This window comes from Corvus hawaiiensis, chromosome 3, assembly GCF_020740725.1.
Source record: "Corvus hawaiiensis isolate bCorHaw1 chromosome 3, bCorHaw1.pri.cur, whole genome shotgun sequence".
In the NCBI taxonomy this organism is placed as follows: domain Eukaryota; kingdom Metazoa; phylum Chordata; class Aves; order Passeriformes; family Corvidae; genus Corvus; species Corvus hawaiiensis.
In genome coordinates this window covers 62,776,627-62,800,991 of record NC_063215.1, presented here as the reverse complement: position 1 = coordinate 62,800,991, position 24,365 = coordinate 62,776,627, and the positions used below count along the sequence as shown (strand labels likewise).

The 24,365-nt window shown below is 41.2% G+C and overlaps 1 protein-coding gene across 9 annotated transcripts in view; it reads right to left on the bottom strand.

The window, feature by feature from the left end:
* ARID1B (AT-rich interaction domain 1B) overlaps window positions 1–24,365 on the bottom strand; it is a 327,301-nt gene that overhangs the window by 89,793 nt on the left and 213,143 nt on the right. For all 9 annotated transcript variants that reach the window (XM_048299613.1, XM_048299618.1, XM_048299620.1 and 6 more), the window contains one exon: window positions 8,581–8,824. In XM_048299613.1, coding sequence (XP_048155570.1) covers window positions 8,581–8,824 — 244 coding nt within the window. The remainder of the gene's footprint in view (window positions 1–8,580; window positions 8,825–24,365) is intronic.

Genomic DNA, 24,365 nt, shown 5'->3' with positions numbered 1-24,365 from the left:
AGGCAAGTTTAACAATTTCTCAGAATCAGGCAGCACTAACCTGGAATACCATCAATGACGGAGTTTGAGTTCTCCCTGCTCCTCCCAGCTCTCTCAAGTTTAGCAAGCAGGGAAACTGGAGCAGTGCTATGTGGCAATGAACTATTTAGCTAGTCCTGCCTGCTACTCCTCGTACTAGATCACTGTCTGTAATTAAAAAACATTTTAGTAGCAAAATGTGTGTGCTCTCACTAATACTACCCTCAAAAGGAACAAACCCTCAGCTAATCTAGTTTTTCCTATTGTGTTATATTGCATATTACACAGCCCTGGTCTCAGCAATTCTCAGGAATGAGGGAGGAAAGGGCAAGTTGAATGCATAAAGGATAAAAGCACCTTGAGGCAAACCTGCTTCCAAAAACCATTTGGTGGGTCTGATCTCCCTAGAAGACAAGATCTATCATGCCATATTTCATCTTGCCCGACAACGATAAGCTCCAAAGACCGGTGCAGAAGCGAAGCAATTCTTCATGTATTTTTAATCAACCGAGAACTTTCATCTGGCGAGCTCCCTCCGCAAGGTCACACGCACCACGCGCAGCCACGTGCCTCTCATGCAGTTTGCAAACACCAACTCCTATGTCAGCTTCTGTTTGGAAGGGGGAGTATTAACATTAGCGACTCCTGGTTATATCATTTATAAACATGCAGATGTGGATTATTAAAGATTAATGCATTTTGGGATTGGTGTCGGCATTCCGTTTGTCTCACGCCGAAACCAATTCTGTTCTTCATTAGTCAACGACAACCCACATCACCCTGTTGTGGAAGAGAAATCAAAGGTGCAAGTGTGAATTGAGAATAAGTGATGAAACTGATTACTAAGAAACTTAACGGCTGTAATCAATCAACACATCACAATAATTTGAGCCCACTGTTATCTGAAGATGGGGAACAAACAGAAAAGCTTACCGACGGAGTGAATTGTTCTTTTGTGTTTGCTTTCTAAAAACCCACTTTGCAATTTGACTTCCCTATCTACCTACAGAGTGATGCTGTCAAAGGGCTGTTCAAATCTTTCAAGTTGCAGCTCAACCTGCATGAATTTTGTCTCTAAGGAGGAGAAAAGATATCTTGCTTTTCATTAATTTTTTAAAAAATTATTATCTGGAGGTAGTGAAAATGTTCTTCTTTTGAGGCACAGAATTAATTCAAGCCACATTTGCAATTGTTCAGACTCCTTCTTCTAAGGAGGGACACACCACGTATCTGTCTAGTCAAGTCTGACACTAACTATGAAGCATGAAGGCCACTTTAAATATCTCTCATGGCAGTGATACATACTCCACTGAAAAGCTGAAAACTGCAGCAGCCTATCCCATCACAGAAACCAAACCACTTATGACATTTATGCTCTATTTTATTTAGGTATAACAACCATCTGTCAACAACAACAAAAACACACTGATGGAGACGTGAGAGACTTTTCCCATTTGCTCATCAATCACTGCTTAGTATTGCAAAGGACAAGGGAGTGAGAGACAACTTTTTAATTTATGATAAAACGCAAATTAATGCCCTATTTGCCAACACAAAGAAAGAGAGACAATCTATGTTTGTGTAGCCAAATAATGACAGAATAAAACCTCCCAAACATTCAAAAACAAATATACACCACTTAAAATTTCTTGTAGAAATGTAAGTGGCTTTAGAAAAAAGTTATAAAGAAATGCATAGGTTAATGATCAAATGTAAACAGTAATTGTCCAAGGTTGGCCTTAGAACATACACCTAAGACTAACAACAAACATACCTGTCAAATCTTGGCAGCTGTGGTTAAGTATATTTGAATTTTGTTACGTGAAGCAGAGCACATGCATAATTATGCAAATATGTTAACTGGATTCCAACAGCCCTCATACTCTAGATGGATTTGTACCAGCAGGGTGCTACCAGTGACTCACAGAGCTACAAGAAGTGGCCTGTCATACGTACGTGTGCTGCCACAGTGTCCACAGCAGCAGATGCCCTGCCATGCTGGCTGCTCAGCCATTGCCAGGATGGTAGAAACAGGCCTGGCAGGAATCAACAAAGAGGACAAACCAGATATGGGGCAGAGCACAACTATGGGGATGCAAACGCCACTGATCTGGCCATCTGTGGGACGTGCTGGACAGCTCTCAGCACTGGACTCTTCAGGATGTTCAGTCCATAGGGCAGAAGTGTTTGGCACAGGCTTAAGACAGCAATTAAACACTAAAACTGAAATGTGTGACTGTGAAATGTAAACACTGACACACCAGATATTAAGCAAGTGAAACCATTTAAAACTAAACCACGTAAACTAACCCTAAAAAATAACCACCCAGGGCATGCTTTTTTGGTGATTTACTGTTTCTCTACCTGATGCTTAACTTCGAGCCAATAAAAAACAGCAGGTTGATGCTGGTGGAATATGAAACCCTCTGTCATCATGAAAACCTAACAGGAGGAACTTGAACAGCGTGCCTCTGTCTCACTTCATCTCCTGCACCTGTTCTGCAAAGACCACCTCTGCAGAGAAGGACACCTCCCTGATCTCTGGCAAAATTGCAAGTATGATAGTTTTTATAGTGCCTTTTGCAGCATAGGCTCTCCTCATGAAACTTGATTGAGACTATTTAGTTATTTCATGAAGCCTTGAGACAACAGATTATTTATCAGTTGTGACTCGGTCTGAATTCTAATTGGTATCAGAGGTTAGACACTCCCTATGCTAGAAGCAATGCCTTGAGCTAGAGTGCCTTACAATTTGCTTATTTTTTCATCCTTTGAAAAGACAGAAACACTCTAAGTGTTGTTCAAACCATTCAAAAGAAAGGGTTTTAAACCACTATTATGTGAAACATTCACATATTTCATTTGTAAGCATTCTAGATTTGCAAAACTGCTGATCAGATGTTTTGTGCACTAGAAGTGATTAAGAACACAGCTACGTCAATGGCATTTTGTGTTTTGGCTTTTTTCTGGTCTGGATGCCAATGAACAGCATGCATCTTCCTTGCAACAAGCTGTTGCAAGATTTTTGCCTCCGGAGAAGCCAAGGGGGAAACATTGATAGATGTGTTAAAATAATCTTTCCAGACAGGGGGATCATATCCATTTTACAAGGATATAATCCCCTCTTGTTTTGCAATCACTTTAGGGTATTTAAAACTTCAACAAAAAGCACAGTATTACAAATTCATACATTCATAGATTTGTTTGGGTTGGAATGGATCTTACTGTTCATCTAGTTCCAACCCTCCTCCCCCCTGTCATGGGTAGGGACAGCTTCCACTAGACCAGGTTGCTCAAAGCCTCATCCAACCTGGCCTGGAACACTTCTAGGGATGGGGCATCAACAGATTCTCTGGGCAACCTGTTCCAGTGCCTCACTACTCTTACAGCGAAGAACTTCTTCCCAATATCTAATCTAAACCTCCTTTCAGTTTAAAGCCATTCCCCCTTGACCTTTACTACATGTCCTTTTAAACAGTTCCTCTCCAGCCCTCCTGTAAGCCACCTGTAAGTGCTGGAAGGCTGCCTGCCATAAAGTCTCCCGGAGCCTTCTCTTCTTCAGGCTGAACAACCTCAGCTCTCTCAAGCCATCTTCTAGAAGAGGTGCTCCAGCCCTCTCATCACCTTCAGGGTCCTTCTCTGGACCTACTCCAGGTTCTTCTTGTGTTGGGCACCCCAGAGCTGGATGCAGAACTCCAGGTGGGGTCTCACCAGAGGAGAGCAGAGGGGCAGAATCCCCTCCCTGACCCTGCTGGCCACACTGCTTTTGAGGCAGCCCAGATCATGGTTGGCTCTTTGGGCTGCAAGTGCACATTGCTGGCTCTTGCTGAGCTTCTCCTCCACCAAAATCCCCAAGTCCTTCTCCTCAGGGAAGGGCCTCTCTCAGTCCATTCTCTGCCCAGTCTCTATCTGTTGGGATTGCCCTGACCCAGGTGCCAGACCTTGCACTTGGCCTTGTTGAAGTTCATGAGGTTCACACAGCCCCACCCCTCAAGTCTGTGCAGGTCCCTGTGGATGCCACCCCTTCCCTCCGTGTGCCGACTGCGGCGCATGGCATCAGCAAACTCGCTGGGGTGCACTTGATCCCACTGTCCATGTCACCAACAAAGACATTAAACAGTGTTTATCACTTTCATGTAGTCTTCTCTCCCACAAATAATATTTAAAAGGGGTCCATGCCATGTAGCATACGAATAGTGGTGGTTCACAGGGTAAGTACATAGAAAAGCTCAATCCCAAAGAAAAGATGTTTCCAAATTCTTTTTTAAAACAAAATCTACAGTAAAATTATTGTTTTACTATAGTATATTCTGGAAACTGGTTCAACTAGTTCTTTTTTATAAGGTATGAAAGGAAGCATCATTCCTATTCAGAGTCTTGCAGTACAATGTCCATTTGGACTATGATAGACTGCTGCTCACGTTTTTCTTCTCACAGCATTTTAGTCACACACATTGACTAACATGCACACGAAGACAAGATTTCCTGTTACTGTTCTGTCTGGGTATCCCATTTCCCTCTTGCTCCTTTTTTTTGCCTGGAGTGCTGGCTGTAATGCTGATGGATCCTGATATTCAAGCAAGCTAACTGTTCAATACAGATGTGGAAGACCTCCAGGTTTGCAGACAGTAGAGTTTAACACTGAATGGATCACATCCATTGGTTCACAGAATTACCAGAATTAAAAATTTGGGGTATTTTTAATCAGGGGAGGATGCTGACTGGTTAGCATAAATTAAGAAGTCTGGCAATAACACTCCTAAGACAGAGTATCCACAAATGGATCTCTTCCTGAAAATTGTAACTTCATCTGTATCCAAGCTCTTCAGTGAAAGAAGGCATCAGTCGTAATAAAAACAATGTAGTTGATGCTTAACAGAGTGAAAATCAGCTTGTTTCTTTAGAAAGTACATGGAACGTGATAAAAGCACAAGTCAAAATACTGATCCATGTAAAAAAAAAAATTACATATTTCTAAAGGCAGCATTTGCTACTCGTTATTAGCACAGCATACCCTTCTGGACAGATAAAAATTGCTGTAGAGGTTTAAAAATAATAGAATCTATTAACTTGTACAAAATCTGCTTGTCCATCATGGGTTAAGGGATTCCTGGCCTATCAGCAATCTTTCACAGAACTCTTAATATTAAAAAATTTTTGCTGCTTACACCGCAAGGGAGAAAGAGCTGACAAAAGCCTTTGGCCAGTGAGATCAAAATTGGGGATGGGGGGAGAAAGGGGAGCTTAGCTTATTTACATTTTTGCTTTGTTAGTAAACTGGAATTGTTAGAGCAGGAAAGGGAAAAAAAAAAAAAAAAGAGAAAAGTGAAATTAACAGCCTCTAAATCTTCTGGCAACAGCAGTGCATTTTGATATGTGCTGTGTCAGCTTCCACTAATGGTTTAGGGTTGAATCAGGCACAGTTCAAGACCCAAAGCAGTGCAGGGCATCACATCTCATTCCTTGGAATAACATGTACCCTAATTATAAAGATGGCTACAAAATAAAGAGATCAGGATTTCTGGCAAAACAGAATAATGATCTACTTAAAAGGAAATCATAATGTCATTTTGAATCAGTAGAAGTCATAGAAGAGTAGGATTTCAGCCCTGTAGTGAACATACATCTGAACAAGAAGTGTTCCCATTTTGAGAGAAAACACCTTTCTGACAAAATCCATCAAAGTTGCTTTTTCTGCTCTTAGGAGTTAATCTCCCTGGTCTATTCCGGTAATGCGAATGGAAACAAAGGCTGTATATGCATGTGCCACTTACCACACAAAATATCCATCCAGTATTTCAGAGAGCACAGGAAGGAAATGCCCACTGAGCTAGGGACGTGCCAATGTCAGTGCTGCCTGTGCCAGGCTGTTCCTGTGAAATTCGTGGCGTGCAGCAGAAAGCAATGCGGGGTGGCAGGCTTGCGGTGGGGTGCGGAGACAGCTTAAACAGGCAGTGGAAGAGAAGCAGCCATTTGGGAGGTTTAATAGGGGGCTGTTTGTTTGTCTGCCCTTTTGATGTTAAATTAGTTTTCAATTTTGTTGCAAGGAAGGAGCCATTGGGAAAAGGATGCTTCTCTTCCAGTAAACCCTGGGAAAGCAACACCTTTATTTTAACTGTCTTCCCACCAAGAACCCCCTGCAACATTTTGGCTTTCCCCAGCCATAGCTATCAGCAACACAACAGCTGCTCATTTTACAATGACTTGCTGGAGAGAGAATGATTGAAAGAGCCAATCTATGTCACATTGAGAAACTGTGGCATAACATCGCAGGAGGTAATAGGAGAGGAATGAGGTCAGAACAAACAAGGGTAGGGTGAGACCAGAGAGGAAAATAGCAGAGAACAAAATTATTAAAGGCAAGGTGCTGTACTACACAATCTATGTTTAAAAACGGCTACAACCTGAATGCTGCAAACAGCCACAGAAATGCAAACAAGCTCTGTGTTACTTTTTCTTAGGGTCTGATGAATGCAGCTAATGATAAAAGCTACCAAAGTCCTTGTAATGAAGCACAATGGTGGGAACACACTTAGGTGAAAGCACAGTCTAATTCACATGGCTTGAAAGCCCCAGCACCCAGCAGCATCCCTCTATCACAGAGTTTTACATAGCAGCATTGCTCCTGTCGTTTTGTAGCTTGAGAAACACAGCAGCAGCAGCAGCAGCAGCAGCAGCAGCAGTGATGCTACCACAGCTGCCTGGCTGCCCTCAGGAGAGTGCTGCCTTAGCTCACACCTGGGAATTCACCTTTAGCAAGAGCTGCAGAGACCAGAAGCTTGTCTGTGACAGGGAAACAGTGGAGGGTGATTTTGATTTAGCACCATTCATAAAAATCCTTCCTGAAAAAGAACCGCTTTTGTGTTACTGCAGCAGACCAGAAAACCACTGTGCAAAATGGTGGCACAGTTTGTATGTAGAGACAATGCTTTTCACTAGGTGAGTTATAAAAACGAGCTTTTGGGGCTCATCTGAAGTGATGAAGTGACTCTGACCCTGACCTCTGAGCCCATATCCCTTCTATTTTTACCCCATGGGGATCAAGTGGTAATAAAAGTTATTACTCTCCCCCTACACTCTTATGCTCATCCTTACATATCATGGCTACAATAAAGCTATTTTCAGTGTCACAACATTTTTTCCCTGTTCAGCAATCAGGCTGATAAAATGCCAATCCATTTACTGGCCTGAATCTGACTGTGGCAAAATGTTACTTTTTCAGCCAGGTGGACTATCTGGCTTCACTCAACAACAGAGATGGATTTCTATACCAAATACTGGAAATTATCTTGGAAATACAAAGCTACCACACTGCATACAATGCAAATACTCTGCCCCCACTATTCCTGCTCCACTTGAGCTTGTGCTGCCAGTCAGAGCGGCTGGAGAGGGAAGAAATAACTGCAGGGCATGCACACAGCATCAGGGCTCAACATGCTCAGGCCACATTTAGTACTCAACATTCCTGTGTGCACTGAGCTTGCTTCCCTTTGCTTATCTAGTTTAACCTCTGCAGACAAACAGGCACAAACATTTTACACAGATACCTTTGTATCAAATACCGAAACACACGCTACCCTCTGAATTTTAACCAGCATTTGGTTTACAGCAACACTCAAATCACCTAACAAAAAGACACCTCTGCTTTTGTTTCTTGTAACTGAGCTCCATGTTTATTATTCCGTGGTTTTGTCAGCAACTGATGTTATCCCTAGGGTAATGTCAGCACTCTCCTACTCTTAGGAATTCCCCTAGTATTCAAAATGTCAGAAGATAATAAAAAAACTTGAGCATCAGGAAGAGAATAAACTCACCTGAAATACTAAATAAACATTGCTGCCTGACCCCCTGGAGTAAGGAACATGCCAGATTGGTGGGGATAAGGTAAGAACTGAAATTAATGTATGCCATTTTTTTCTTCTGGGTATCTTAACAGATTTCCACAAATTTCTGAATATACATGAATGACTGTGTGTCATACTCTGAATTGCACAAGAGAGCGAGTGGCAAGCATGCCACTGGTATTCCAATTATTACTGGTGGGGCTGAATCCCCAGTAACTTGTTAATCTTTGCAAATATTAAGAAATATCTCATACAATATTCTCTACTGATGTCCAAAATTACATTGTCACAATACAGGGTTGAAAAACCTCTGCCTCGTCCTGCAGGTCTGTAACCACCATATAAGCTCAACAGCCAAACCCAACAAAAACACACAGTTAGAACAAAAAAAGGATTGTAAATTATCAAGAGAAGTATGTGACTAATGACACAAAAACCAAACACAAAAACTACAGTTAAGTATTCACATTGCTTGGTGATAAAGACACGTATTGAACACCTATGGCGAGTCAAGCTCAGAATTTTGAGCATTCTGAGGGCTTGACAGCTGAAGTTTAGATGGGATTTACTCCCGCTCTAAGCATGCATTTTTTTCAGAAAAAGGCCCTGAAAAGGTAGGATTCTCAGAAAATAAGTTAGTTTGAAATACAGGAGTATTTATTTACGTATTTAATAAACCTACCAATTGCTTTAACTTTGTTTGTTAGAACCAACTTACCTGGAATACTCGCTGGAGAAATGGGACCAGATCTTGACTGGTTGCTTCCAACGGGTGAGCCTACAGGGGAAGGCGATGGGCCCCCAGGGATGCCAGAGAGATGTGGAGAAGCATGAGGGGAAAACGGAGACTGCGCAGGGTTGCTCTGCTCCCCTTGGCTGCTTGTAGAGCCTGACGCGCTAACAGCTGAGCTGAGGGTTGCTTCAGTTCCAGTCGGCAAGTCGTCAATGGATCCAGATAAATCCTGAGGAAAAATGAAGAAAGAACGTAAGTGCTTGCATGAATACTCAGGCCAGAGGACTCAAGAGCTGGCATGGCAATAGATCCATTTGTTTACTTATTGCAGCAGATAACTGAAAGGTTGTCTTCAACATGTAGTTAAATGATGGCAGAAAACAAGGATAGTATGCACAATTCTCTGCTTAATCTCTAATTCTTTTGAGAAAAAGAACAAGCAAGGGCAACAAATGAATTGGAACCAAATTCATTCAGCATTCAATTTAACCTTTTCCATCTGGATTAAGCTTTCAAAATTAATCCCACAAATTCTGCCTGGGCATACCAAAACTAATGAAAATGATACATCAGTTTCACTTTTACACAGTATTTAATTTTGGGGTTTGCTACCATTACAATCACAGCTTATACTCTTCACTCCAAACTATTACCACAATGAGAGAAGAAGGGTTTAAAATACGCAGCCCTCTAACCCTCCCATGCAGCTCCTTTGCCTTGCAGCAGGGAGATGAGAAAAGGCCCAGCCCTCAGCAGCAGCACTGGATCTGCTGGCCACCAAGGAACAAGGACTGCTGCTTATTCACTTCCATCATATACCAGTGTACAGCTCACAGGTTCTCTTCAATTTCATCTGAATACAGTGCTGAACAGTTACTCCATTTTAGCTCATAACTGCTACATTTTCAATGAGAAATTTCCTCTGTAGATCACAGCACATCTGAATTCTAACTATGAACTGCTGGACATATTCCCTGAAGCTGTAACACAGGAATTATACTGGTCTTTGAATCTGTGGGAGTAATCAGAGGCTTTAAATAATTTTAAGATCAGATATAAAAAACCAAGAATGCTGTGACAAAGCAAGCACATGCTCCCCAACTGTCAAGAAAAATATTAATTCCTAAGCATCACAGAAAAACCTCATACAAACTGAAAGGTGCCAATATAGCTGTGCTTCTGTAGCTATTGGCAAGTCACAAGGAGCATGTTACTATGTTACTATTTCTATTAGCAAATTAAAGCACAAAAAAGTAGCACGGAGCTAACTCACGTATAAACCAGGTCATTAAGTGACCTCTGAGACTTGAAATAACTGGGATGACAGAGTGCATTACTTTGGTTGATCCTGACTTCATTTGTTTGGCTCATGCAAGTGGTTGCACCACAGACAGCAGGACCCCTTGTCTGAATGGCACAAAAAGAACTAAGTTCTGCTTGAGTAAAGAGCTCAGGAAGCAAAACCTTAGTGCTGCCTAATTTTCATAACAAAAACCAAAACTTTTTAGAAGTCACAGAACACGGATGAAATGCACACGTGGTGTACTTAGAGCCCTGTCCAACGATGACTACCTCCATTACAAGGGAGGCTCACAGCCAGGTTTCCCTAACAGACGGACATGGGCAGTCTTCCGAGGCACAGGAAGAGGAGGATTAACAGTTTAAGCGCTGCTAACACTCACTAGAAGCCACGTAGAACGCTGTGTGTTATTCCTCGTTGTGCGTAAGGGTAGGAAATACAAACCACCTGACTTAGGTCTCTGCAGGGCATCTTGCGGACCTTATTTCCAATGAGTTCCCACAAATACTTCAAGAAAAACTCTTATCACAGTTAAATTTTGCTTTTTCTGACAAGCATGGAATTGTACCCCTATTTCATTAGGCATACGAAAAGCAAAAATTAAGGCTAAAACTTCAGTCTACATGTGGATGCTGCATTTACTCAAGAGTAGACTTCAAAATCCGTACAAATGGAAATTTAATTGTGAAGTGGGCAATAAACTATTTCCATAGTTTCCTTTTTGGATCTATTAACTGTAGAAAATGTAAACAAGAAATAACACTGCTTGGTACTGCATAGAGCAACACTAGATATTTTTCATACTAGAATGTATTTGGCAAACAGGTAAGCAATTATTGCTTTTCCATACATAATATGGTATTCTCCTAAATGGAATCAAATCGCTGCTGTCGTCATGTGTAACAAATGCTGCAGGAAGTGCTGATAAAACAAATGCTGCTGAAAAGCATATAATAAACCTATGAAAACTGAATGCAGCAAAATAGAGCCTATTCTAAAGGAATATAAATTCTGTGTAAAAAACCAGATAGGCACCCAACTGATAGAAGATACAGAAAACATAGAGGTTTACGTTTAGAATAACAAAGATTTTAAAATGGTGTGTGGAGTAAAGCTTTCACATGGGCTGGCAAGCCAAAGTACTTGACAGAACAGGTTTGCCAGAATAACGGAAAAGCCATGAAGAAATTAGCACTGTCCTTGATGAAATTATCTGCTGTTCAAAGGCTAAGGCAAGACTTTGGGACGGGAACGAAGTCAGGTCACATCGACTTCTCCAGCTTTCCGCATGAGTGGAACAACTGGTGAGTCTCAGGCATTTTCTCAAGTGCCTGCTTTCCAGGAATTTCTTCACCCACCCGATGAAAATCCTTCACGAAGGTGGAAGGCGAAAGCTTGCATGACACCCTTCTATTTAAATTGTGAAGCCATGCCACCCTCATGCAGTGCAGGCTGAGGGAGCAGCCCGGTCACCACGGCACACCCACAGTCCCTTGGGCTCCCCACATGCGCTCAAGGGTAAGCGCTGGGATTTTCTCCCAGGAATGGCAAACTTCACAATCACCACACCTGCTGAGGATGCTATGGTAGTGTTCACTCATCAGACTCGTCAAGAAAACCAAGAGGTTGCTCTCAGGATGGCACAAAAGACTGTTGCCTGTCTAGAAGTCTGGGCTGTGCCACACAGCCTCGTACCTTGCCATCAAGTGGGCTATAATGAGAAATATCAGCTGTTCTGTACAGGGTGGTTTGGGGTTTTTTGTTTGTTTGTTTGGGTGTTTGTGTGTTTTGTTTTTGGGGTTTTTTTTCTTTTTTGTTAACATACACTTCAAGGCCTTACCTAGTCTTCTAAGGTGGAAAGCCTGAGCGGACGAGCAACTGGGAAACTTGCAGCATACATACAAACACCTCTGTTAACTAAAAAAGCTAATTGGGAAATATAAAAGAAGGAGAAGAAAGACTTTATGTGAAGCACACCTGGACAGAAAGAGCAGAAGCCGGCTTTCTGTTCTCCTATTACCAGCATTTTAATGCTTACTTTTACCTCATTTTACAGAACAGTAGTGAAGTTGTGCAAATTCCACATCACAAACACTTATTTGTATATAAAACACTATACACACACACATTATATACGTAAATTACATGGATACACTTGCATTTACTTAGCACATCTATATGTAAAGCTATTAGAAAGCCTACTAATAGGAGAAATTCACAGCGGTTTAAGCATACAGCCTAGTTAACAAAGAAGCTCTGTAACTAATACTCCTCTAGAGGACAATTTAGTCAGCAGGGCACCAACTCTATTCTTCTTTTATAAGTAGTATCAGATCTATGATGCCTGTAAAGAACAGAGAGACCTTACTTACTGCATCTCATTCAAACCAAGGCACCTTCAAGCTACAGTGCTTCCATTTATCTTGTTGGGAAGTTGGCAGGTTAGGTAATTGCTGGGATTCTTTTAAGGGGCTGAAGTCCCCATACCCTAAGGCATGCCTTAAATTTTGCCTCTTTTCAGAGGCTTTTTCTGGAAAGCACTTATTTCTTCCAGTAAAATCTAGCAAGTTTAGAATTACCAGTAGTCTTGTGTTTCTTACAGATCTGTTTCTTGTAATGTAATCCTATTATTCTTATCTATGGTATTTTTATGACTATATTTTCAAATGTGACATCAAATCTAAGAAAAAATGAAAGACAAACTATTTCCCCCCTCCCATCACAAGTCTGTATTACAGTTCTGTATTCTCTACGTCAGCTTTATATCCTGTATTATTCAGGACATTCCAACCAGCTTTCAAAGTTCATTTCCACATAATAACTTGATTACAAACTGAAATGTCCCCATGCAAGATTTATCTCTTTTAGCAAAGTGTTTTATCTTCAAGTATCTTCAGTTCTAGCCTCACCTTCCACCTATGCACGACCTTTTTTCATGCCCATCTGACAAGTACAAGAGCTAAAATGAACAAGATCACATTGTGCTTGGGATTATAATGTTATGCCTTCCTGGTGGTACGATCTTATCAGAGTGACAGGAGAGACACTCTTGGAACAGCACACCAGTTTACTACCGCAATGTGGGCAGCAAGAGATAGAAGGAAGCAAACATTATATAGAGCCAGGAAACCCAAAGCTACAAAGAGATCACAGGGAAAAAAAGCCCTACAAACACCCATATATAATATAATAACAACTTACTCGAGGAACACACCTAGATCCAATAAACAAGCAAAAGGGAGACGACAGTAGCTCAGCAATATCACCACAATTTTACACACTGAGTGCGACAGGATTACAGCATTCACTGTGCAGCAAAAATTTACACTGCAAACACTTCATGCAGTTGTCAGCTTCGCTTAGCAATGTCTCAGCAAAGACAAACCAAGATTTTACTAAGGGGATCCCTTGCTAAATACTTACAGTTGAAAAAGGATGAGCACCTTCTCAGAAATCAGAAGAAGGAGAAAGTGTGGGGCCCCTTGCTAATGGAGTTCCTACGCCACTAAATTACAGCCTAAATTCTCTAAGAAGTTATGGCAGTTTGGGGCTCTCTTGCGGGGATTATGCAGAGCACATACAGCCTGTGATTTATTTAAATTTTCCAACTATTGCCTACCAGTTCCTTTATGCTCAGGGAGTAGAAGAAAAGCAGAGGTATTCTGTCAACACTAAAATTTAAGACACACAAAACCTTTCTGTCTCCAAGAAGCTGAACCCCCTAGACTCTACCCTACAATCCATTGTGCTGGGATGAATCCCAGTGCTACATGTAGGGAACTGCATCAACTCACTGGCTGCAGGATCAAAGCCTACTCATTCCATTCAGGCCTTCCTGCAGTATTTCCTTAGGATGGTACTGCTCAAAAGACAGGATCCTGCATGAAATATCCATCTCTTTAACAAGAATCGCCACTTTACAAGCAAAATTATATATACAAGCAAACATATTTCACATGTAAGTATGTAAATATATATTCAAACAGACATACACTCTGCTATTGTTTTGGAGCCATGGGGGATTACGAACAATATGCTCTGTAATTGAGATTAACTTTGAACAAATGATTTGGCTGACAAACACACATACGCACACAAAAGGAAAACCCACAATAGCTCTGTTTAAATTTCAAGATATTTGTAAGACCTCTTTTCATCACAAAGCAGCCTATAATAGCATGTTTCAAGAAGTCTTCCAAAGGCCCTGCTGGTCACATTGTGGAGGCAGCGAGTGAGCTAACAGCCTCCTAGCGCCTACACAACCAGAAAAATGCACAGGCGCAGCAATGATTGGGACCATGTGGAAAATTCTTTCATTTTCAAAGGCTGTTACCCACAACCTGGGTATCTTCCTTCCACGCCAGCTGCATAGGGACCTTCAGCTAAGCACAAAAAACTGTACCTAACACACATCCTTAAAAAATTGTTTAACAGGAGACAGCAGGGCTGCCATTAAATTTCTGCAAAAATTCCTTCTACACGCCTTTCTGAAATTAATTCTGGGGGAGAAAACAAGGTTCATTCTCTGAATCTTGTTAAATCAAGGTCTGGAGAAGGAAAAGTAAAGAAGATCACTTCTAGTACAAACACCTCTCAGAGGAAAAAGCTCGATTTCTATTGACAGGCACAACTCTACCTCAGAGCACGCTGTTGTAAGGAGAGGGCTTGTTTCACCTGCAAGACAAACACAAACTTTGACAATAGCTGGGCAGAGGTACTTCTTATGGTACTTAGTCATGTTACCTAGAATTCTTATGTAATTCCACTTACTAAATGTTTCAGTGTTTTTAACCAGGTTTTTAACTTTAACCTCTATGTGATAAACTATTCATGCAATATTCTAAATGAAGGGAATTCTAAGTATATGATAAAAATACTAGCGTCTTGCACTAAATTTAGTGACAAAGAACAACTTGCTGGGGAAACACATTCCCTTCATTCTGTGGACCTCACATGCTTCCCAAAATAACTTGGTTACTGAACTGTGTTGCAAGTACTCTCTCTGATCAGAATCAAGAGCTTTCTCTGAGAAGTTATATAGGCAAGCTCCTGAGGATGCAAAAATCTTTTTCCCAAAAGCCCTATATTCACTCAAGCAACCAAGAAAAAGTGCAATCAAACAATGTAGTGCCAGTGCCCTGCCTGATACCTTTTCAATGTATGGGATCCTGGAACTAGATCTGTCTTCAAGAAATTATCCACAAAAAGCTGACTTGGAAAAACATATTCAAATCACAGCTTACTACCTAATTGCTAAGCAAATGACTGTTCATTTAAAGAAAGAGTAATTTTTTACTACATTTGTTTAGCAAGCAAAGGATCTGTGTTTGTAAGAAACCTTACCTAAAAATAAAAATTGTTGACCTGGGGATACAGGAGTCCAAGAACAGAACATTACATGCCCGTATCTGTCAGACATGGGATGAGAAGAAGTTGCTAGGATGGATAAAATCGCATTTCTGCGTCTACAGTTATCCACAATGGGATCTTATTTGCTTGTCCAGACAAGAGCTTTACACCAAAGCAACTTAGGGCAGCTAGAAATTCAACACTGATGAGGCACCAGATGAAGGCCCCACCAGCCACACTCCTCCTTGCCCGCGCCGAGTGCCACTCACTGCAGGGTCTGTAGCTCCCTGGCAGTTACCAGGAAGGGGCACCTGAGTCCTACAGCAGCATCAAGTAACCTAACGGCACAAGAAAAAGTCACTGGTTTATAAACATTGACTCCCGTGTATGAACAATAAATACTAATGACCCATGTGCCATCAAAACAAATTGACAAAGTCTAACAAGGACTGTAAAGCGTAGGACACACAGCCTGTCTGACAAGGATACTTTTTTATATTGAAAATAAACAGTAAATCTCTAGAACAGAAAAACAGTAACACAGTATCTCTCAAGATACAAACTTCCCTGTTTATCTCTGAAGAAGAATGCTTAGCACGTAGAATTTCTGGAAATAAAATTTAAAAACAAAAAGCCATGAACCCTTAGGAGTCATTTGTTTCTTCAGTACTGTAGCAAAGAAAAATGCTCAGCTAACAACTCTTGTAGCTACAGCATCAGTCATTTATCATCAATAAATCATCAACTTTTAAAACAACCAAATCAATGAAAACGACAACAAATGGGCCTTACGAAGAAGAAGGAAAGTTGTGTTTGCATAACAGCAATCTAATAAAATTTAGTTTATTCATACTACTTCCCATGCATAGTACTGTTCCCAAACATGATAAACCTAAGGGGTTTTTCATATAAAAAACAGTGAGGTGAGACATAACAACTTCCCTTTTTTGTGTCTCTTTGGATTACAACAATTTTCTAGATCATGTTGCCTCCACAGGGAGAAGACAGACTAAACTGGCAGGATAAAACAGAGGAAGCTGACTGAAGCAAAACATGTACTGATCCAAAATCTCTCAAGCTCACTGGAGAGCTTGCTCTTTTGGGGATCACTGTCCTTCTCCCTCTATGCAGCAAGCTTAGAATCTGGATGGCCACTGCACGACCACCCTGCTCGCCAGCCCAGACAACTCTCCTAGCTCTGCTTCCAGCCATGCTGAATTCAGCATCAAAAAGTCATAGGGAAAACACCACGTGGCTGCTACTCCTCCCATTACCTACTTATTCTACTTTCACAGCTGATGTAGAAAGAAATCAGACTAAGTAAGCAAGGAGAGGAGTACTAAATCACAAGAAAGACAAACACGGATTTAAGCAAAAGCATATGAGAAAGAACAAGACATTACTAAGAACATATAGGTCAGTAGATCTGAAAGAGACCAAACATTTTAGCAAGTGCAGCAGCAATATGCATTAGAAAGTATTGCTTACTCTCTTTATTCTATTTACTCTGGCTATCATACTTTGGAAATTTGCAGCACATGCAGTCAGACATAGACCATCTATCTTCGAGACTACATATTCAAAAACCTGGTATTGTGTGGGTGTGGCTCAAGCAGAAATGAACAAACAAAACTTCAGAATACCATAACGTGCAATGTGATAAAATTCACATCATGCCTCACCTGCACTACACCCACGAGACTGCAGTGCAGAGATTCTCAATAGGTCTGCGCAGGGCAGCTCACGTAGGAGAAGCTCTTTGAACATGACCACACAACCTCATGTGGCTGAATGTACCTTACTGTTTACTACTACAGACATACCCTGAGTCACAACACACTTATTTTGCAACTATTAATTGACATCTTTCTACATATGCTTCTCAGGCTATCCCACATGGCATCCAGAAGGCATTAACTGTGCTTTTAAATTTGGACCTACAATATTATCTGATTTGGAGACTGCAGTTGAGAGAATAGAGAAAGTGTTGGTCCAACAACCAACTGCCCACTGATCACTGAAAGCAGATACTGTCATGCCACAGTAAACTAGGCAAGTTGATAACAAGTGAGCTGTTCTGACAGCCCAAGGCCACCTATGCATGGAGTACGATAAAGGGCTTAAACAACTGATTGAACCTATACACCTGTATGCCCAAGGTTTAAAAACTCTTGATCTACAGCACTTGCCTTTTTTCTTTTTTTTTCATATTAATACCCTTTGTAGAATTACGGTTTGATAAAAAAGTCTGTCCCAGCAGGTTACCGTGGGAATAAGGATCTACAAAACATAGTTTTTCATTAGCTTAGGGCTTGTGCATGCATCATACTGCGTCTCTTTCTTCTCTCTCCCACAACACCCTGTAACCAAATACCACAATTCAATGAGATGGTAAATAAGCCCCAGACACATCTTAAACTTCAAAAACACAGGTGCTCTGTTAACTTTCCATCTCTTCCTCTTGAATCAGAAGCAGAAAGGAGGAGAAAAATGTATACATCAAAAAGACTGATAAATGTTATGAAGACTTCCTTTTTAAGGAACTGAATAAAGTGACTTTCCTCAGAGAACAACACTAATTAATGAATTAAGTCTTATTTAAAATACTGGATATGCAGCATTATATTGGGGTAACAGGCAGAAATGAGCGCCATAAGGTTTACTTCAGTAAATTCACCTTAATTTGCTACTTCAGGCTCATTGTCTCATCGTCATGCAAGAACCTCTCATCTCTGTTCCTTTCTCTTCATTTTTACTGAACCCAATGCGACTCAGTGGAGTGTAGTTTGACCATCAGTAAAGCACAAATGCATGGGGCTGTGATCACCCTGCTTCTGCTTTGCTCCTCACCCCCAGCTACACACACAAACTGATGACTTCTTTCTGAGGTCTGTGGACCACAGCATCAAAGCCAAACAATTACTCTTCAAGAGCTGTTCACTCAACCCCTCCCACGAAAAGGTTGGAAAATGAAATCCAAGACAGTAAAAAAGCAGAAAATGAACTTTCACATTGTTTTTCACACATGCCTGAACATGGCCCCCACAACACCCCAAGTTCTGGAATTCACATTTCTTTGCAGTAGTTCAGTACTTGCTGGACATGCTAAATAATTAAGCAGCCAGGGAACGTGGTATTTTGAGATGATACGGCTTTAACAAACTTGTGTAGAACTCAAGTCTCAGAAACCTCTATATAAATTTCAAAAGGCTTTTGAAATTCTATAAAAGTGTCTTGGCCTCAGTTTTCTTTTTGAAATAATGCCTTGATTAGCCAAGTAGGAAGCATAACTTGCAGCACTTCAACTGGGCATTAAGAAAAAATTCTGAAACACTGATACCCTCCCCCATCTACTGCTAAGCAACATTTTGGCATGGGAAGAGGTATCTCAAGGCTAAGATAGTGCCATGGTTGTCTTGATCACTGAGTGAACTAAGCTGAACTTTATTCAACAGGTTCATAATTTCAGGTGCACTCCTGAAATCCAGTAAATGAGGAGACATGTGGACCTGTCACTAGAGGAGTGTTAAACATTGTGGACTATGCAATCCACCAAAAAAACCCAACAGATCAACTACTACTGTTCTTTAATTAATATATCATACAAAGCAAAATCATCCATGCGGAATTTTGAGGGTTCTGTGTGCCTGAGCATGCTTCAGTGTTGCAGCTTTTGCTTATGATAGAGAGGATAGGGAATCCTGAGGTCCTTTAGATAAAGCTTGTAGTGGGTTGCTCTTCCAAAATTTTCCTTGCCTCTAAGGGAGGGGGTTGGTATTACAGAGAATTACCAATTCATTGCGATGCTAATAAAAGCCATCTGAAAAAATTCCAAGAAAGCATGGATAGGATGTCCAGTGTACAGTAGTTGTGGTCTGCAAAAATGTGACTGCCACAATGGATGGACACTTGGTGGGGCCTTACTGGGCAGGGCGCTTCCATCTGCCTTTTTGTATGATGGTGCTTTACCCAGCCCTTCACCTGAGGTGCCAGTTGTCCTTCTCCAACACCTACCAGGCTATGTCCCTGCTGCAGCTCCCTCCAGCAAGCATCACTGCAGTGCCACAGCCCACAGTGCACTTGTAAGCCACTAGTATAAAATATTTGTAATGCAATAAAAGGTAAATCCTTTCCCCATTGATCTCTATTTTTGTTGCCCTGAATTTTTAGAGTTTTCATAAATGGTGTGAAAAAACACATCAGGTAAAATGACAGAGGTGGAAAAAGAAAGAACTGCAGCTAGAAGCTTCTTTGAAAGAGGGTTTCCCAGGATCTTGTAAGGAAGTGATCCTTTGTTCTCCTCTCTGGCCGTTCCTGTTCCCCCATGGGAAGCCAAAAGAACTGCAGCTCTGGTCAATGGCTGCTTCCTGGTCCTTGCAAGATGGAGCAGAGACTTCAGCCCTGCCAGACCTGCAGTTGCAGCCCTACCTACTGCTGATTCTCCATCCTCCAAGCCTGTTTGAGCTTTGTAACACGGCTTAGGGAGCTGGGCCAAGAAGGCTTTTGGGGACCATGTCTGATAGAAAGGTGGGAAAAGAGCCATTTGTATCAATGCATGATAAGTGCTACAGCTTGAGAAGAACCTGGTTCTTAACCTTATGAAAGTTTTGCTGCATGGCTTCTAAGGTCATTGCTGCTTTGCAGCAGCCTTTCCTAAGCTCCTCTCCTAGTTCCCTGTTCACGGTCTTCTAGGCTGAATCCTACAAATAGGGCCAGTGTTTATACACTGCTGTCTTTCTTTAAAAAGACCACTACCTTTATCACAACTTCGAAGAAGATCTACCTAATGGAACTATCAAGCTACAGCTCATTTCAACCTCTAAGTTATTCATTAGATAGACCACCAAAAAAGAGGAAAAAAAAGCAAATCAGTAAGCTGGATCTTTACAAAGCCTCAAAATACTTCTAAAGGATGCTTGTCAGAACAAACAAATGTACCAAAGGAAGAAACAGCCTCATGAATTAAGTAAAAAAATAAATATAGGGAAAACATATGAAAATTTCAACAACCGTGCCGATCTGTTGCGAGCTGTACCCGTGCCAGTGGGCGGCCTCGGGGCACCGTAGGATTCCTCAGTGCAGTGCCAAGCTCCAGCAATATTGTTATGGTTAGAGAGGAATTTCTCACAAGAGCTAACAAAGGCAGAAGGTCATAAATAAACACAGCAGGATCGCCTTGTCAGTTCTCATTATTAGCGCTGCAGGCACTTGCTTTTCTATGGGCTGCTCACAGGTTCATTTAAGTGTAAGAGCTCCTCCTCAGAATTTCACATGCTCATAAATAAAGACAACATTTCATTAGAAAGAAAGGCACACCTAAGTTATTTTTTATTATGGAGGTTTTTTTACGCACACAGGGGCACATGTGCTTGAGCCGGCTGTGCTGCTGGCAGCCGCTCTATCCGTACACATCCTGCACTGGCCAAAACCTTACACTCGGCTAACCCAGAGCTGCAACACCCTTCTATGCTGGCCTCCATGACGCCGTGCAGGCCTCCCTCAGACCATGGTCATAATGAATGAGGAGAGCCTTACTACTGTAATAATGGTCATCAGAATTACATCTGGGCAGGAAATGAGGCTGAGCTCCTAAACTGATCCTGACGTGCATTATACAACTAGGAAAGCACAGCTGTGTGATCATTACTGCAATTATAAAGTGACATTTAGTGTTAATTTTCTTTTCTTAGTGAATTTTGAAACAGAGAGGGGGCAGAACCAGTAACCCTGGGAGTACAAATGTGCAAAAAAAGGAGATGAAAGTTTTTAAGAGTGCAAATGTTGAGTCTTCATCACCTGTCAGAGGTTTACAAACAGCAGAGTGAAAACACCTCGTATCTCCCATATAAACACCCACCTTTATCTATATTCACACCTGTATAAATGGGTGAAAAATAAGCTCTGTGTAAAACCAGACATGCTTGAAATAAATTAACACTATCATATAATGCATGCTGATTTCAAGTTGCAGATATAGTGCTTTTCAGAATATTAGGGGAAATCAAGAGATCAGCAATGCTATCTCTAGAGAGTTTTTATTTTCTACTTATTACCCTGGAATTAAAAAAAAAAATGTAAAGATACTAATAAAGCTCAAAGATTCACAACCTTGGAAACACCACCAGTAAATAAAAAGTAAATAAAATAACAGGTCTTATGTTACACAGGAGATGCCTAGCAATGGGAAAAACACTTCTCTGTCACCATTCCTTCCAACACAAGAGAGGTGCTAGGGAATGTAATTACTCACCTGCCAACCCCACCCCTCAAAATACTGCTCCCTCCTGTGAACTGTACTGACCACTAATGTACCAGTACATTAACTGGTCATGTCTATCCTTCTAGTTGGCTAAAATTTGACCGATGTTATTGTTACTATAAACTCAAATCCTCACCTTTTAAAGCAAACTACATGACTGACAAGCAAAAACCCTTGTCCCTTGCATGCTTTCTGTGAGAAGCTTGGGAAAACAATTTTCCTTCTAGTTTGCTTCCTATCCCATCACCTGCTATCAAAAGAAGTCGGGTTGTTAGTCCTGATGCACTGCAGCAGAAAAGCCATGTTTGGAGACCTGTTTCTCTGACCTGTGCAGCCCTTTATTCATCATTATCAACACCAGGAGCTGCTGAAACAGCCCTTGTGAAGGAAAAATCTCCCTGTTTAACTTCTAGAGGCTGCCAGCCCACTCCCTTTGGCCTCTGTGCTAAGGCAGCGTTTGTACCTCTGGCAGTGTGCTGCCGGCCATGCTGTGTGTGTGTCCCCTTTGCCCTGACAGGAGGGCAGCAGCCCCTCTCTCCTTCTGCCAGTGGGAACACACAGAGCCATTCTCCAAACAACTGACCCTAAACTGGTTTCTAGCAGACAGAATACCAAAGGGGCAAGGGAAGTTGCTTTCTTTCTGCACACCAGCAATGACGTGCTTCTTGGCTCCAGACTCCTTGAGAGGAAAGAGCTTCTGGAAGTGGAAGGAGCTGGAAGAAGGGACAACAGTTTGCAGCTGGTCACTTCCTCAGTTCCTCCTGATGAGTAGGCAAGGTGCTGCCAGGGCACAGGGCAGGCTGCAATCCCTTCTGCAAGCACAGAAATGGAGATGCTGCTCTATTTCTAGCCTCTTCCCTTTGCTCACTTTTTTCTTATTAATATTTTAAAAACATTTACATAGCAGACACGTTGCAATTAATTTATCTTCCCTGGTCAAAACACATTTACTTCTGCAGAAACACTCCTCTGCCACCCATTTCAAAAGAAGAGCTGGGTTTCAGCCCACTCACTCAAACATAGATTTGTATTAATTCTTGTGCCTCGTTAATTATTTCAGAAAAGGAGAATTCCTTATACAAGTTAGAGAGTGACCTAAACCTACAAACTGCTGTGTCCTATGAATGGCAATGGACAGAGACAAGGAGAAAGATGTTTTTCAGGGGTCTCTGCAGTGCTTTTAAGTCACACTGAGAAGAACTTCAGGTTTCCCAGACTCATTTTACTTTCTTTTTTTTTTAGTACCATCTTTTTTGTTCTTCAGTGGTTTTGGTCATATTTCAGTAGCACGATATCCATGGCTTTTTGAGACTTTTGGTATCTTAAACTTATTTTACACAGTTACACACTTGGAATTTTCTACAGAAAACATTATAGAAATATTTCAAGGACATCAAATTTCTAAGTTAAATTCATTAAATAGTTTGTCATATCCAGCACTATATTTCACTGCCATAGATGCACTACTGTGGAGTTTTTCCTCTAGGAATGCAAAATATTTATTTTGTACAGTCTGAAAAAAGTAATTTTACATTTGTTAAGAGTATGAAAGAATTATGCAAAGAACAATTGAGGAAGGGGAAAAAAAGCAGGAGGTATATTCTTCAGAAAAATTACGGAGGTATTTTCTTGTTACAAAATATTATTTGTTATTTTTCAATCAAAGCAAACTGCAAGGACACACTAAGAAGGTTGAACCAACTACTCTAAAAAATTATGAATGCCAAAAGATCACAAAAAGCACATTAATGTAAGAGTGTTGGCTCCCATTGACTGCTCAGGATTTTAATTTTGCTTTCCAAAGGGAGAAAACAGAGAAACAGAGAAGGCATCATTAGACTAAGTCCATCCTGCCTTGCCCTAATTTTTTAAGCTAAAACCCCCAAACTGTGTCCATGATCTGTATCGGTTTGTACCTGACCACTTCAGCTGTCCCTGACACTTGACCTGCTTCTGAAAAGCAAGAAGTCCAATTTAAGTCGACGGTCCTACAGGGAGGTAATGGTTTGACCCTTGTTCCCTCTACTGCAACCATTCCAATTCTCTAATGATTTCCCTGCAGGGTTCATTTACCAGTTCTGGGTCAAAGACCAGCACATCCACGAAGGCAAGGGGCAGCAGAAGCACTGCATGATGGATTTGAAAATAAGTGCATCGTAAAGGAAACCTCCATCAATTAGGGATGGCCTTTGAATTCAAAACAAAAGGAAGCAAAGTGCAAATCATAATGTCTACTCTGCTCACTTTAGCAGCACATGATTTAGCAGACACATACGGTAAGAGATGCATTCTAGCCTAGGTGCAAAACCAGCAATCATCCTAGGGCAAACAGTCCCCCGTTCATCCTCAGAATAGATGGCCTTTTGCTCACTCTGGGCAACTGGGAAGTTGAAGGAATTCACTATTCTATTCCATGCCAGCTTTTAGTACAGCTTAGTACTTCGGTATGTGCACCATGGCTTTAATCAGAAATATTAAGACCTGCTCTAACTAACTATGAAGCGAAATATTACCCAGGTCCACTTCCACTTTCTGGAATCTGTGGTTTAATTTACCTTTACAGAGAACTGAAAAACGACCAGTTATGAGTACATCTTTTCCATCCACCCAATATAATGCACATATTAAAAAGCTGCAGATTTCCTTCTTCTCCCAGTGCTTTTCAATATTGAAATGCACTACAGGGTTTTTTTGAAAGAAAGGTATGAGGAAGTCTACAGAAGGAGACAGTACAAAAGGAGATGCAGTAAGGGCATAAAAATATGAACAATGAAGAAAAAATGTATCTCTTGCTTGTAGTGAAAGATTGAGGGAAAAAAGAAAAACAGCAAACATGCAAATTAAAAAAAATGAGAATGCTAA